The sequence below is a fragment of the Hippoglossus hippoglossus genome, chromosome 2 (genome assembly GCF_009819705.1).
Source record: "Hippoglossus hippoglossus isolate fHipHip1 chromosome 2, fHipHip1.pri, whole genome shotgun sequence".
Classification (NCBI taxonomy): domain Eukaryota; kingdom Metazoa; phylum Chordata; class Actinopteri; order Pleuronectiformes; family Pleuronectidae; genus Hippoglossus; species Hippoglossus hippoglossus.
Window position 1 is genome coordinate 4,819,676 of NC_047152.1, and position 17,042 is coordinate 4,836,717.

Sequence of the window (17,042 nt, forward strand, 5' to 3'; positions counted from 1 at the left end):
CCATTCATTATCTCCACTAAATCCTCTTGAGGGTGGCAAGGAGCAAATCCCAGCTGACTTTGGGCGATAGGCATGGTGCACCCTGGGCGGATCTCCAGCATAATCACAGGGGCCAACGTACAGAGACTTCACACTCACAATTAAACTCTGATTAATCTGACCTCGATCTGCAGGAACACCACACAGACACAGGGAGAACATGCAGACTGAGCACGGAAAAATGGTTGAATAATGTGAGAAATCATTAAACGCAGATTAGAGCAACGCCCAGCAGATCAAATGATGACGTTAGATACTGTGTGATACTGAACAAATGATGAATGGTCAGGTTTCACACTGAAAAAAACCCATTGTGGGAGCATCTGTATACAGATAGAAAGCTCAGGAAACACTTTAGTAGTAGTAGTTGGGATTGTCTCTCACTCCCTCAACTTCCCGTCTCCCCATCTCTCACTCATGTTACAGACGAGGACTTCTCTCGGGCTGGAGAAGAACTCCCTTGTCTCAACAGTATAGTATTTCTTCCCTCTTGTGCCCCCCCAGCCTGTTCCTATTCCTGTACGTTGGATTCCCATTTATCATGCACCAAAACCCCACAGTAACTTTGTATCTGATTTCCCTGACTTTGCTGCTGCTGCGTTTGTCGAGCACGACAAAGTGATTATGTTTGCTGATTTTAATTTGCATGTAGATGATACAACAAATCCCCCAGCGAGTGATTCTTTCTTATTGGTGTAGCTGAAATCATTGGGCTTGACACTGGATGATTCTATCTGTGATCACAGACGTTTTTTATCTTTGATATCATTTTACATCCGACTCTCTCACACTTTAAAATGACGCCTCACTGGCAGTTAGTCTTCAGATGCACTCTCTTCTTCTTCTTCTTCTTCTTCTTCTTCTTCTTCTTCTTCTTCTTCTCTCTGTGTTCAATCAAAGTGGGTCATCATCTTTGCATATTGATGACACGGTTAACCACTTTAATGATATATGTGCATCTGCTCTAGAAGCCGCTGCCCCTCTCAGGACCACATCGGTTTCTAAATCTGCCACATCTCCCCAGATAAATGATGACATCCACATGCCGTATACGTGGAACACCGCATGCTTGTCCACTGCACTTAAATGAAAAGACTTGATGATCCTGCTGAGTGAAGAATAATTAAACACGTGCAAACTTCTTCTTTTATTCATCTCATCGCCTCCAACAAACACAATCTTGGTTTTTCTTTTTTTAAACCTGCTGACCCTCTGTTAAATAAACCAGCCTCCAGCATATAATCCCCACCTTTAGCCAGATTGTGAGGATTTTTTCCTTGTAGATAAAAAAATAAATATCAACAGAGTAAGAGCATCTCTCAACACCCCCCAGCCTCACAAGCCCCAAATTCTGTCCCAGCTCCCTCAGGGATTTCATACCATTTCCAAACACGTATTCTTGTCCCTGTGACATCAAATCTCCCAAATTACTTTAAAATAAGACATTTACATTATGGCTCAGATCTGTCAGACTGTGTTCCTGCAGTGCTTATGTCCAGTCCCCTTTTTAAATTTAGGATTCAAGTCCATATCCAGCCCCTTAAATCAATAAGACCTTGAATAATCTTACTCCAGGGTTCATCGGTGAACTATGAACTATGCCTGGAACCTTCGCTCCCTCAGGTCCTCTGCGCTGCCAGGCTGGTTGCACTTCTTTTCAGGCTGAAGACAGAGGGGGACTGTGTGTTTGCTGTCCTCAGTCCGAGGCAACTAATTAACGTTGCAGTCAGACATGCACTGAACTCCACAGATTCATCCGGAGGAGGTGCATGTGTGAACGCAAATGTCCGAGTTAGAGTCCATGCAGTTTCTGAGGACTTTCTCCACCTGGCCTCCAAGTATAAAGTCGGTAGAAATTCAGGAGAATACGATGTGTGAACACTTTCTTAATACAACTGTTTTTAATAGAGTTGTATCCAGAGTTGTGGTGGTGTTTGATTGGGGGGTGTCATCGTGGAGCAGTTGTCCAATAATGCCCCAAGCAAAAGGGACCCTGGTGGGCTCCACATCAAAATAACCCCAAAAAGAAACGTATGATACAGAACCACATCTTTCCAATCTTCAAATGATTGGTATCAAAATGATATTTAAACAAGGTCCATACTGTGCACACACACACACCTAACAGTAAAGTTGAAGTGCATCATCCCAGGATCATCACACTCACACATTTCGACGTTGTAGTATTTAACTAAACATTTAAAACGATGGAGCTTTTGGCAGAGGACTAGTGGCATGGGGCCTCATTAGGAGGTTTCCCACCATGTTGTCATTGGAGTCTCCTGTACAAAGCCAATCACAGACTTGTTAAGGAGTGTTCTCACAAAATTGTTGTTGCTGTGGACTAATGTAATCAGCTGTTCTTGGCGGTCCCCTCAGGCAATTGCCTACTTTACATTTACACAGACATTTATCAACTGACTTTGGTAAAACAGTTAGAAATGCGAGCAAAGATAGAATAACCACAACAAAACCTGGATATTCAGTAGAAAACATTGATCATAACATTGCAATGCTTTGTGGATGGTAAGACAGGAGGAATAATGAGGTGAGAAGGATGAAAGGACCAGCACACGGAACACGATCCTCACTAGAGCCCGAGGGAATCACCAACACAGCCACACGCAATTAACCTCCACGGGTGAGGGTCAGTGTCGCCTGTTTGCATCCCTTGTTTTACTTTACCGGCTGAATAGAGTCTGAACAGTGACCAGCACTGGTGCACTGGGACCAAAAAGGAAATACTGTGGTAACTGTGTGAAAAATGAAATTGGATTTGTGTGAAAATTCATAATTCTTATCAGTCCCACAGACGGCAAACATGAACACTGACACAATAATCGCTGATCTGTGTGCAACATGGACTTTCTGGACTCTGCAGGAGAGAGAGGATGATGATGATGAAGATGATGCCAGGGTGCAGCTCTTAAGTTCCTCCTCCTCCTCAGTCCTGGGTTTCATCCACTTTTCTCTGACATACTAATTGTGATGACAGTAAATAGTTGTTATTACCTCAGCCAAGCAGGTTATGTCCTCAGTCTGGATTTACGCAAAAAGTAACATTGTGATATAGCATGTTTTTCAACATTTGAACACGAATGGATCTTCTTCTAATGCTGCTACACACAGTGCATGCTCCCTGCACATGTGGATATTTTCCATTAGTCAAAAGTAGTTGGGATATTCACAATGTGATTTTTGGTAAACGCCGCCCCTCCGAAGCTCCTGCTGCTGTGGGAAACAATCGAAACCAAGCAACCCTGGCATCATGTCGGTTCGATCAATAATCCTACATGGAACTGAAATAATGAATAAGCTGTGTAACCATAGTTACGGTTGTCATCATATTTTGGGTTATATTTCAATCATAAGTTATCGTCTTTCTTTTTGAGCTGTGTAGTTTACTAGTTTCATTGTCATTCAGCACTTTAAGCATTGTTTCAATTAAGGTTAGTGGTACATTTGTTTTTGACAGATCAAATTTACAGATCCAAATGACAGTGAGTAAATGTGTGGCCTCGGGGCCCCCGGGCTGTTTCCCCATCTTGTTGGAAATCCAGCCTTGGCCCCAAGAAATGTTGGCATGTCACAGTCCATCAGCAGTTTCCCACAACACAGACGTGCAGTGGAGACATGTGATGGTTCGGAGAGGAGGCTGGTGGGACAAGGGCCTCATCTGCACAGTTGGCTCTCATGATGCTGCAAAGTTGGTGGGAGCAGCCTTGGAGGCAGACCTTGAACCTCTCGGGCTGCAGCCAATGCTCAGTGGAGCTTACAGCAGGCCACAATGGGTATGAAGGGTGAGTTGCTAGGCAACGCTAGCGCACAGAAGCGAGTGTGCTGTTGTAGCGGGCGAGAGAAGCTTGCAGTCAGTGCGAGTCCATGTCGGATTGGTGCAGGTTCACTGGCTGGGCTCTAGCAGGCTTGAAGAGCTACAGCACTCACACTGTTGGCCAAGAGGCCAGAGGTGACCAGGGGCCATGACTTTATAAATGGATGAGAGAAGTGTGTCTGTAAACCTTGTGCTGGAAATATGACTTTAACCTGCTACACAGTGCACATCTTTCTATTCCACAATTCACATATTCTTAGTTCTTCTCCTTCAGTGGAAGTCCCTGTAAAGGTGACCATGGAGGTGTCTGATGCAACAGCCCAGTGGTTTAGTTTGTCTGAGCACATTGTAAGAACTGAGGTTACAGTCCAGTTTTGGTAAAGGCCTTACTACCCTAAATGTTGCTATTACATAACCTGTAGTAACTAGAGGACAGAGGAGGGTGCCGTCTGTTGCCCTCAATAAGGGGCGACCGGACTGATTGGATGAGAGGTCAGTTTAACTAAGCTGTTGTTGAGTGTACTTCACTGAACAACCATTTGTCCTGGCTTTAATGAATAGCTTGCTTATTGGCACAAATTGGGCACTGGATTAAAATCAGCATAGGTTTAAAATCAGCATTCTGATACACTTCAACCTCAGGAGTTTAGTTCATAATGTGTGTTGTCTCTTCAGGACCCCATGTTCGTCACTAAGGCTGAATCTCAATGTCTGCCCCTAAGGACTCAAGCCCTAAACCCTCATAGACCTATACGACATCAGCTGGTAAGTGATTGAGTGTGAGAGGCAGCAAGGGCTCGAAATGGTATAAATAGATTTGGACAGCTCATTGGAGCATGTTATGCTACCTTGACTGCAGCAAAAAGACCTGAGCCATCGAGGACACACAGCAAAATGCGAGCCTGAGAACCAAACTCAGCTCAAGTCAGTGTTTGTAACAATGGCAGCCTCTGTTTTTGCCTTTTGAGTCCACACCTTTGTGTTCAAAACTGTTGGCCATATTGTATCGAGTGGATTGTCCCAGTTCAGGAAGTTCTCAGAGCCGTGGGAAGTGCTCTCCATGGACAGAAGTCCTGTAGCTACATACTTCCATCACAGGCAGCCTTCTGTAGATCTCTGCTCATCATACTTAGCCGTTCAACCAGCTCTAGCCTGCGGTCTATGGCATATCGTCCTCCAGCCAGCTCTTTACCCCCCAACTGTTTCTCCCAACTCCCCCTGAATGTTTCTCTGGTGTGATGATTGACCTCCTTTATCCCTGCTTGGTTTCCTACACCGTAAAACATCTTGGGCTGAGGCATTTGGAAATCTACTTGTCTGAGAGACTGGGTTAAAGAAGGTTTGTGGTCATAACACACTGGGGAAAGAAGCAGCAGGGGTCTCCTCACGCTCCACCATGTGGGATAGTTGGGGTCTGGACCTTAGCTGCTGAGAGTGGGTGGAACACTTCCTCTTTGTTTGATGCAGTCATCCATGGACTTCATTAAAGATGAAGAAGCTCTCCACGAGATCCCCATCCCCTGCTGTCCACATTAACATAAGTCTCCAAGAGAGAAGGAGGGAGAAATTACAGGAAGGTTCCTTCTTCTGCTTTACCAGCTGCCAGAGGGAAATCTTCACCGAGCTGTCATCTTCAGAGCCCGGAACTCCCTCGCCGGGGGGCTGGAGCTGTGTTAACGACAGGGGTATCTGAGGGGGGAGGAAGAATTAGAGTCCTTTCATTCTATGGGTTAAAAGATGGCAGTTCTATTTAAATAGTCCTTTCATCCTGTTGTCATAGATGTATGTGCAAGCAGTTGTTGATGGTGGACCAGAAGAAATGCTGAGAAATGTTGCCAGCTAAGCTAGGACATCTGATAGTGGTATGAAGCCTACGTCAACGTGTCTTTAGTCTTGTTGTGTATACGCTGACAAACCGCTCAAACTTCATGTTGCAGCTTCTTAATCAAACTTTAGCTGCTGTCCTCTGTGTGCGTGTAGTACATTGTCTCAACTTGTCAAACTTACTGCAGATCTTGCATGGAGGTGACAAATCGGTGTAATCTGCTTGTTTCCCCATTCAACTGCTGCCTCTACACACAACGGGACAGTTTCCACATACATCTCTGGTTTGTGTACAATAATGTGAGCAAGAGTGGAAGCGGAGTCAAGGGTAGTTTGACGATAGCTCGCTACAGAAAAGTGTGCTTGTCAATCACCCATCAGAGATACCAGGTTTAATCCTAAATGTGCAAAACAAAATGCCAAGGAAAAATGGAAGAAACAATGAGTAACACAAGCTGGAAGTCAAGATAACTTCCAGACACGACAGCCTGCTGCCACCACAAGTGAGCAGTAAATTACAAAATGTATGCAAATAGGAAACATAAGGTCCTTTTGTAGGACAGAATACTGTTCTGAGATCAGATGTAAGGAGAGCTACACCTCCACTTTGGTGTCATCTAACTGATGTCCATGTTTACCTGTAATAGAAAAAGGCGCTGATTGACTTCCTTGACACGCCCCCTGGTGTGGAGGAACTCATACAGATCATGGACCACTTCCGAGCATGTTGTTGCAGGAAGGAGCTAGTGAGCATTGATTCTTACATCATCATTTATATCTTAACTCCATCCTGTGGCTCGGGGGATCGAGCAGATCGGCCACAAACCGGAATGTCAATGGTCCCTGACTCCTCGGGTCTGCACGCCACAGGACAGACAAGAGTCAAACATAAACACAACCAACAGCCAATTAGTAAAACAGACACAAACACAGGGTTGTATTGCACATAAAGAGAGTTCTTGTCACAGTCTATAGATTGGATGGGACCCACTGATTTACCGACAGCTGCTTCATCATTAGTGTCCATCATCAGTCATTAAACTCAAAGCTGTAATAGTTGGATTCAAACCCCCCCTCCCCTCACTCTCTCTCTGTCTGAAATGTTAAAGATTAACGTTATGGGAGCACCAACATGTATTTTTGATTTATTAAGCATCAGCAGGGTCTTTGTTCACAAATGTTTTATTAGCAGCACTGCGTGTGAGGATGCTGACTTCACAGCCTGGAGGATCTTTTTAATTAATTTAATACATTTTCCATGTCTCTGTGTGATGGGTGTGGATCCTCCACGGGTGGAATGATGCATCACCCACCCGTCACCAGCACGGGCAGCTGAGACCACCCTATGCTGCACACGGGTAACTTGGAAACACGGCAGCTGAGATGAACACGTACAGTTTCTGGGTGAAACATTTCAGTGTTTTTTTTCCACCATATTTTGATTTAGAAATGAGACGCTGACTGAGATTAAAGCACTGACTCAGCTTTAAGCCGCGTGTGTTCACATCCTTTCTTTCCTCTGGGCTCAGCGGTCCGTCTGAGCTCTCAGCAGGCCGTGCACTGTGAAAAGTTCAGCCACACAACCCAGCACGGACAGCTGTTGATGCATGTATAGCCTGAGCAACATATCTCTTCCCACAAACAGTAGGGCGGATTGATCTTTGTTTTGGAAGATCGAGTTGCAGATTCTAACACCAGTGTTGTACCAAAACCGATCCATCAAAGAGTAGCACTGTCGGTGCACACAGTGTTCTGCAGCCTGTGCACGCTTTGCTCCTCCACTGCTGTTGTTGCGGTGTGTGCACACAAATATGCATCATGCATGCACGGATCATGGCTTGAGGAAATGACGAGCTATGTTACAGCTGTATATGAAAGCATTGCGAAGAGGGATGTATGTGTGGAGCCCGTTCACTGTGGCAGTATTGGCTGATTGTTTGAATTTGTTGCCAGGACGACCGCAGCATGTGAGGTTTGAGCTGATTGGAGCTCACACAGAAGAGGAGAGAGAGACGCTGGGTCTGTGCTGTGGACAGGTCAGTGTTAGGCCTCGAGAGCCCCAAGGCACTATGTCATTAACACACACACACACACACACACACACACACACACACACACACACACTCCAGTATCTGTTGTTGATTAGACATGATTTCCAGCTTATAGGCTGTATTTGTACAAAGCACTTACTTTGACTTGGAGGACCAGAACTGCCAAAATTAAAGAACGAATAAAGAAATAAAAAAACAACAACTCCATAATATAAATAAACAAATGCAGATAGAACAAATAAAATTCATGAATAATGTAATAATATAAACATTGATTAAATCCTGTTTACTTCGTGGCTGTGGCGAACAAAAGTGACAGCTTTTGGTGAGACTGTATATGCAGTACATGTTTTAAATAAACACTAATATGTTGCGCATGGTAATATTACACATTACTGGAACTACTTCACATGAATAATATTAAACATGAATGGTAATACTATGAATGGTAAAATTGCATGAGTGGCTGTATTGTATATGAAAGGTAATATTGCACATGAATAGGTAATATTGCACATGGAAAAAGTAACATTGCATTTCTATTGTATCTTATTGTTTGTATATATATATATATTGTATATGAAAAATCGACATAACAAATACATATTATCAAACCAAAACAAAGATTCAATCAACGAGGATTGGCGGAGGGAAAATGACATCACAAGTGTGTCTCTCTCTCTATTTCTCTCTCTCTCTCTCTCACCCTCTCCGTGCGTGTGTGTGTGCACGCGCTCGCCCGCCCGCTCGGAGTGAAGCGCGCAGCTCTGGAGCGTCTGGAAACGCGCGGCAGAAGCGCAGCGGACGCGCACATGATTCCGGGAGAGTCGCTCACTGGCGAAGAAGTGAAAAAGGGACGAGTTGATATTTTGTTCTGCTTTCTATCATTTGCTCCTGTGACAGATTCTTCATCATCTTCATCCTCATCCTCATCACCAGCCCCAACAAACTGGTTCTAATCAAAGAGAAGAGAAGAGCCATGATGAGAGAGGGATCAACAGTGAGGAGGAGCGGATGAGCGCGTAGAGAAATAAAAAGGGATACTGGTGGAAAAGTTGGAGGAGAGAGGACCAGGGTCTCAGGTCGGCTGCTGCTGCTGCTGCTGCTGCGCCATGCACCATGAGTAACGACAGCACCGGAGCTGAGGGGGTCGAGCCCCTCTGGAACTTCAGCGGTGAGTGATCGACTCAAATCATTGAAGTTCTCCATTTAAAGCGTGGACCATAAAGACCATGCATGGAAGTGTGGGGGGGGGGTCAATAATGCGTGGCAGGTGGGATTCTAACCCCAGAGTATGCATAGAAATACAAAAAAAAGTTCTAATAACACTGGTGCATTTCTGTGTGTTGGAATAACCATCGTGCTCCTTTTAATTAATATAGAAAATTAATATGTCTGCATTTATCAAATGATTATTCTTATAATACTGACAGGGAAGACACAGCATTGTGGTAATCTTTTGAATAATTGAACAAGGGACTGTGTGTGTGGTCCATGATTATTCTTTATTATTCTTTATTCATGTTCAACCCTTAAAACTAATGGTTGCGTGATAAAATCCTCTTAAAGGGCTCAACAGGTAAAATATAATCTGACACAATCCCCAAAATATCAACATCTATTTTTTTTATGTTAACGGTGGAAGTTATTATTTCTTTTTGTTTAAAGGCAGCTCAGGGCAAAGAGAAGAAGAAAAAAGGGAGAGAACGGAGCGCAGGCAGGCAGGAGGTGGAGAAGGAGGTGATAACGAAGCAGAGGGAGAGAGAGAGGAGCAACAGAATTAGGTTTTGGGGAGATTAAAAAGCCTGAATAATTACCTCCTCCACCCCTTTTCCCTCTCTGCTGCGCTCCTCTCTTACTTTTCCTCAACACTTCTTCTTTCCCCTCATCCCGTCTTTTCCCCTCCTCTTTTCGTGTCTTTACCAGTAACAAGGTTTGAAATGAGAAGGTACACGAAAGACATTAGTCCAGAGGGAATAAATGCATATATGCGGGTTTTTAGGTGTAAATGCATTCACACTGTGCAGCTCAGTGCAGCTGATTGACATGTTGTGAGGATCCCACAGTGTGTGTGTGTGTGTGTGTGTGTGTGTGTGTGTGTGTGTGTGTGTGTGTGTGTGTGTGTGTGTGTGTGTGTGAGAATCACAGACCTAAAGAGGTGGGACTGTTGTTGTTGAGGCCGTTACTTCAGACGTGTGAAAACAACTCAACCGTATTTGTTTTTAACGTTGTATTTAATGGTGTGTTTGCATTAAGCTGTAAGATACTGGTGCATTTTTTTTCCTGACTTATTTATATTTTGCCTACCATGTGGAGAATATGCACAATATTAGACACACCCGACGACGTAGTGCCGTCCAGCAATCAATACAATCATTAACGGTAAAAAGTCAACAACCTCAAAACTAAAATAAGTGTCTCAGGGGGGTTTGTTTCGATTGGTTGTTTTGATTTTGTGCGACTTGGTTTTCAGTGCTTCTGTGTCACCATGTTTATGATAGTGTGTAGTCAAAGGTATTCATCACTTCCCCTGGTGACATGGTGACACATACAAACGACAGGTGAACGAGTTACTACTTTGTTATACTCAAAAGACGCCTTTTTTCCTCCCGGAAGGAGAAGAGCTGCAAGGCTCTGTATGATCGAATGATTGACAGCTCTGAGTTCTGGATAAAACATCAGGGGGTTGATGTAACATCCCCCCCCCCTCTTCTCCTTTTTTCCCCCCCTTTCTCTGATTCCTCCCTCGTCTCCTCCCCTCCATCAGTGGCTCCTCGCCTCCCTCGTTCACCTCTAACATCTCTTCCTTCTGCTCTCCTAATTCTCTCCTATTTCCATCCTTCGCTTCTGCGGCAGAAAAGATCCCCGCGGTGTAAAGGCGTGTTTGTTTGTGCATCTGTATGCTTCAGTGTGAATAAAGAGTTCTGGATGGGGGGGTGTGCACATGATTATATGCATAAAGCATGTAGGAGGGTAAATGTGTGTTTGTGTGTTTAAGCGTATATCTACTGTAGCAGGCATGTGAATTTGTTCATGGGCAAGGTCATTTTACGATGAGGTTTTCTTTTTCCCTCCATTTAAAACAATCCATCATGTACATAATTGATATTTATTCTTTAATTATGTTGCTTGTATATTCTGGTAGAGGTTATGCTGCCTTATTACATTTTTTTGATGGTGCATAATGGTTTAAATTCACAGGAATTGAAATTGTACTGCACCAGCATGTCCATCAACAGCCGCCTCTGCACAGGGAGCACGTACACATGTATTTATTTCAGCAGCAGCCATTCAGCCCTTTCTGCTCGTGATGGAAACAATACATGCACAGAGGGGCACAGGTCTGAAAGCTGCCTGGGACCAAGGTCCAGAGCAACGGACCAAAATATGGTCCGACCAAAAGAGGTTGGATCAGTTTGGATCATTGGCATTTTTTGTTTTCAATTAATAGAGCAGCATAATTTGATAATGCTACACCCCCAATGCTGTGGCCATTGGACAATATGAAGCTCAGACAGAAACAGTATATATCTTGGTACATTCTTCCATCAGACGTAATCTTTAGATCTGCTTTTTGCCGGACCGTGTGTGCATATACTCGAAGTTGCACCGGACTTTTACCAATTCCTCTTCTTTTCTATTTTGTACATCGCTTTCTGTCATTGTTTCCAAACAAAACCGCATGGGCTATCCACCGTTTTCCACACAGTTTGCTGGTGAAAGCTGATGACAATGGAAAGTGGCGTCTTCCTCTTCTCAACAAGGCACGGTTTAGTGCACCGCTGCCTCCCACTGCTGTAGTTACATCATTGCCACTTAAGCTCTGTGAGGGCTCTATCAGTCAACACGATATTGTCTAAATCCACACCACAGGGCACATTTATTTTTGGTGTACTTTCTACATTGTTCTGGCTGGGCGTCAAGTTATTGTTTCTGGAGCCTGGGTGATTGGAGTGAGTGAAACTGAACCCGCTGAAAAACAACTGGTCAACACCACAAAAAGGTTACTCTAACTAACTAGTCGTTCCACCCCAAAGCCTTTCTTGTCAGATAACTGCTCCTAGTGTCGTAGTTCCTCGCAATGGCTTGTGGGAGGATAAGGCACACGGATGACGTTTCTGATGTTCATCCATGATGACCACTGTCAGAGCACTGCCTCCACCCGGGCCACCAACTGGCAAATGGTGTCGGGACTGGAAAAGAAAGAGGCAGGGGTGCACAATGCACATGCTCAAGCCACAGGGAGCAGCATTGGTATTGTGGTTCCAGTTGAAGTGCCCATACTGTAGAAGTTGACAGAACACACACTTCTTTGCTATTAACCTAAGCATGGTTCTCCAGCAGGACATCATTTGTAAACATGTTTCACCAAAGCCTGCGACACATTGTGGACATTATGGACTCCTTAAGGCAAGACCAGGTTCTCAGAACGGTCACTAGAGGTGTTGAACACTGTTTTCCATTAGTCCCCTTCTTGAATGCAGTCTAAATGGTATTGTGTTTCTTTTCAAGGAAGAACCAACCCTCAGCAGGGGACTCATTTAGGTACTTTTCTATGTGTTTGGTTTTGGGGCAGGACAGGGAGTACAGATCAATTTGTCACTTTTTGATGTTTTCATTATGAAGTAAATATCTTTTACTATTGAGATGTTGCTCAGACAGAACAAGATATCTGAACATGTTGCTTTCGGAAGTCAGAACCTATTACTGGTATTTTTAATTATTTTCCAATGCTTTTATGAATTGATTCATCAAAGAAATAAGATTGCAAATTAACTGTTAGTTGCAATCCTAGTTGAAATGCCTGCTTCCTGTATTAGAAAGAGAAGAGTAAAATGGAGGGGAACAGAGCTGATGGCTCTGACCCACATTTCTTTCCTCTAATTAATTTGAAGGAATTATTGTGTTTTCATCTTCTGGCGCTGGGGCAGAGGAGAGCTGTACATAGGAATAATAGCATATTGTAATGACGCCTTTACAGTACCAGTATCGTCTCATACAACCGGTAGTTTTGCTGCAACTCTATTAATTTGTTTCCAATGTGTAATGGCCCCAGTTGGCACGTGTACATGTATGTTCTATGGCCGCATCTGTGTCCAGGAGTGACTGAGTCAGCCCCAGATGTTATTACTGGCACGTTCCCTGTGAGCTGGCATCCAAACGGGCACAGACGCGTGTGAAGTTGGAGAGAGTGTGTTGGATGCAGGGGGCCGATAGAGGATTTAAGAGGTAGGGGTCTGACGAGAGGCAGATGAGGATTTATTCCAACTGTTCACAGCAAGAAGTGACAGCTAGTCTGCTATAGGATTAGAGCTGATTGTGCAAACATTGCTCATATCTTTCTTAATTCATTTACCCATCATTAAATATAAAACATTGTGCCTATGTGTGTATAGATGTAATAAAAAAGGGCAGAATGGGCTTCAGAAATATGAATAATACTAATTCTCAAATACTGACAGATACCTCAACAGTCAGCGTTTGAACCTGGGATTTATTTGACAGTCTTATCTCAGCGACATGCCTCCCCCCCACACACATTTACATGATTCATAGGAATAATTTATCATATTTCAGGGAGAAACCTGCTTTTCAGATGCAAAGTCAACGTTTCCTCCTCGTCTGCCTAATTTCTGGGGGAATTCATTGTGATGCGCGTTCTCGGGAATCCAACGTTTTGTGCGACATTGACGGCAACCTCACAGCGACTAATGGATGGAAATGAATAGGGCAGGATAACGGAGCTGTGGGTTTGACTTAATTCTGTTATAGCACAGATAGAATTAGTGCTACGGAAAGGTATTTGAATTCCAGCTTAACTGAATACATTCTGACGGCTTATTTACAAATATGTTATATACCATGCATTTCCTACAGTTTTCATAAAGAGAGAAAATGATTATAATAATTATCAACATAAAATTGTCTATAATGGTAATATAATAGAAGAATTATGGATTTAATGCACCAGTTTAAAGGTTCAGTGTGTAGAATTTAGTGACATCTAGTGGTGGAGTTGCATGTTGCAGCTGAATACCCCTCACCTCACCCTCCCAAAGAGGAAAGAGAACCTGTGGCTCCTTCAGTTGTCATAAAAACTGTTTAGTTTGTCCAGTCTGGGCTACTGTAAAAAAAATAATATGGCGGCCTCCATAGAGAGGTCCCACTCCAGATGTAAATATAAAGTATTTTAATATAAAAGGGCCATTATAGGGTTAAGGGTCAATTTCAACAATTTAGATGATTACGCACTAGTTTTACACACCGAACCTTTTGCAAATATTAAAAGTATTTCACAAATCTGAGGAAGAGCACTGAAAACGATTGTCTCCTCCCTCAGTAAATCAAAAGTTTGCGGACCATTAGCCGGTGCCTAATGACGCCCAGTGTATAAAGGCACAGACACAAAAACCGATGGAAGCAGAGAACTGACTTTCTCTGAGGACACTGACATGAAGCACTGTGCTGATTTAATGCAGATAAGGTCAGCTTCATTGGAAATGAGTCTGTGCAAACCTCTGAAGTGACAGAGGGAGTTCAATGGAAGAAATAACGCAGCTAAAGTCATCTCACTCGGCTCCGTTAGAACTTGTGCTGCTGAAATTGTTGCCATTGATGTTAATCACAGAGCAGCACTTTCACAGCATTAAGAGTATTCTGTTAAAACGGCTCTAGAGGATTCGAGCATAGAACAGAACACGGCTGATTAATGGCTTCTTGAATAATGTTGCCATTAATTACCCCAAATCTAATGTGACAGTTCTGCTGGACTAAGTTTAGCTCCGATATCAAACTTGAGATCCCGCGAGGCAGTGTTCAGGCACCGGCTCAGTAGTTGTAGAAGGAGCAGCTGAGTGTAACAGTGCAGGAGTTTGTGCGTCGGTGCTGCGTATTTAATTTCGAAAAAACGCTGTTTTTATGTGAAAACTATTTTTGGTGGTGCCCCATCGAGGGGCTGCATCTTTTGTTTGATTAATTCTACCCACAAAGACCGCCAGGTTGGGCTGGGATAGATCCACCCCATTGGAGCCTCAGTTTCTCAGGGATGGAGGGACGCATTCGAAGGAGCCTTAGAAATAGGACGGCCTAGTCGCGCTGCTGTGATGCAATCGGTCCTCAAATGCAGCCTCTGTGGACACATGTCTCTCTAGCTGTGGCTTCAGATGCGTCCAGATCTCTTCTTCTTTGCCCTCGTTTTAGCTGGCAAGGAAAAGGAGTGTTGCACCGCCAACATCTGGAGCGGTGAACAAACAGCTGGTTGAAAACATTCAATCATTCTGGTAAAAGACGTTGTTTTACAAATCTGAATAAATGCTGATCAGTGTCAACAGCTGTTATATACAATGGGATCAACGTGTAAAATAATGTATCTGTTTTTTTTGTGACACCTCTACACACATTGTGTCTGTTATTGTGTTTTAATAAAAGTTTTCTGCTATCACAACCGACCAAGGACACTGTATAGAGAATAGTAATCAGCAGTCATTTTCAGGTGGAGGTTAGATAATCAAATCTTCTAAGAAAATAAACATCAGACTTCCATATTAATGAGAACAGCGCTGTCTTTTTTTTTGCTTTACTGGCTCACAGATTCTAACCCACTGGGCTGGCTTATGCCATCATTTGGAAAAAGCTCTGTTTATCCAAGGAAACACCAAGCTGGAGTTTGAAGGATTTACACACTCTGGAGGCCGTTGTGGAGAAGCTCCAGATTCGGGGGGGAGAGGAGCAGTCAGAGGGATGAAACCGGCTTAATGTGGGGGTGAACCGCTGATTCTGTTCACATGGGGGACTCAAGGATGAGCTCCTGGTGGCTGGTGAGAGTGTCTCCAAGGTTCAGCCAATACACCTTTTGTTAAATTGGCAAACCAGTCATGGGCAAACCAGTCATGGGCAAACCAGTCATGGGCAAACCAGTCATGCCGATACAAAGATACACACACACACTGCAGACAGGAGAGAAGTACTTCCCGCAGATTATAACACAACTTTACCAGAATCTCTTGTTGACCAGCGGAGTAATGCTCATCCTTGCTGTCGAGGGGGGGGGGGGGGGGGTACCCTGATACAGTAAAGGCTATAGATCCAGCAAACAAGTCTAAACTGGTAGGATGTCAAATCAGTGTGGGGAGCACTGATTTTTGATTTGAAATAACAGCAGCAGTCTAAAATAAATCATGAGGCTATTGAAGATGCACACCACTAGAAGAAAAAACTAAAATCATTCATAGAAATAAAAAACTGTAAAACAAAAAACCTTTGCGGGCAGCTTCAAATTGTCGTCTCTCATTTTAACTCGACTTCTTACTCTAAAACAAATACATTCTGGCCGTGCTTGTCTTGGTTGGTTGTTCCGGCGCATTTCAACAACTATTGGATGGCTTCTCTCTTTTGTGGCCATTGGCTCTTTGTTTTGTTTTGCAATAGACGCCAGCAAATGGAAGTCGGTGCAGAACCCAGTGTGTGAGACAGATGAAGCACATTTTAAACAGCATCAAAGATGTTGCTCTGACTTGAGGGAAAGCCAGCCATTGTGTTGAGGGATTATGCACTTGTGTGTGTGTATGAGTATGTGTGTACGTGTGTGTGTGTGTGTAGTGGCTGCACTTAAACTCAGGGAGTGGGGGTGTAATTGGGCCACAATACAAAATATTTGGGGGGGAGATATGGGTGAGAGAGAGAGGAAAAAAGGTATTAAGTAAGTTATCTGGAGAAATAATGCTTGTAGTGAGGTAGAGAGGCTCCATTACTGTGTGTGACTGTGTCAAATAGAATACCTAATGTTGCTGTGCGCGCACACACACACACACACACACACATGCAGAGAGCAGATCGCTGCTGGCTGCACTGTGAAGTATGGATTGGCAATGCTATGATGTGCTTGGGGGGTGTCAACTCTTTCTCCCCCTCTGTCATTCTCTCTCTCTCTCTCTCTCTCTCTCTCTCTAGCCACACACACACACACACACACACACACACACATACTTTTAAAATTCAAAGTGGAACATGAACGAACCAGTAGCTTTGCCTTTGCCAGAGGAAAAAGAGATGAAGAGATGAAGCGAAAGGGAGGAGAGAGTGGAGTGTGTGCAGATGGAGAGACAAACGGAGTGAGGGGGGGGGGGGGGGGGGGGGGGGGCAGAGGGAGCAGGTTCCTGATCACAGCATCAAATTTGATCAAACTCCCTCTGACCTCGGTCACACGTCATCAAAGTAGATTTCATTGTTTGAATGTGTGATCAAAGGTATTGTCTTAAAGCTGAGGAATATACGCCGTCACGTTAAATGTCAAAATA

General features: G+C 43.9%; 1 protein-coding gene across 2 annotated transcripts in view; it reads left to right on the forward strand.

The window, feature by feature from the left end:
* The first annotated feature begins 8,497 nt into the window (after nt 1–8,497).
* Nucleotides 8,498–17,042, forward strand: part of chrm4a (cholinergic receptor, muscarinic 4a) — a 28,014-nt gene continuing 19,469 nt past the window's right edge. For both annotated transcript variants that reach the window (XM_034612132.1, XM_034612140.1), the window contains exon 1: nt 8,498–8,920. In XM_034612132.1, coding sequence (XP_034468023.1) covers nt 8,866–8,920 — 55 coding nt within the window. In that variant the 5' untranslated portion in view covers nt 8,498–8,865. The remainder of the gene's footprint in view (nt 8,921–17,042) is intronic.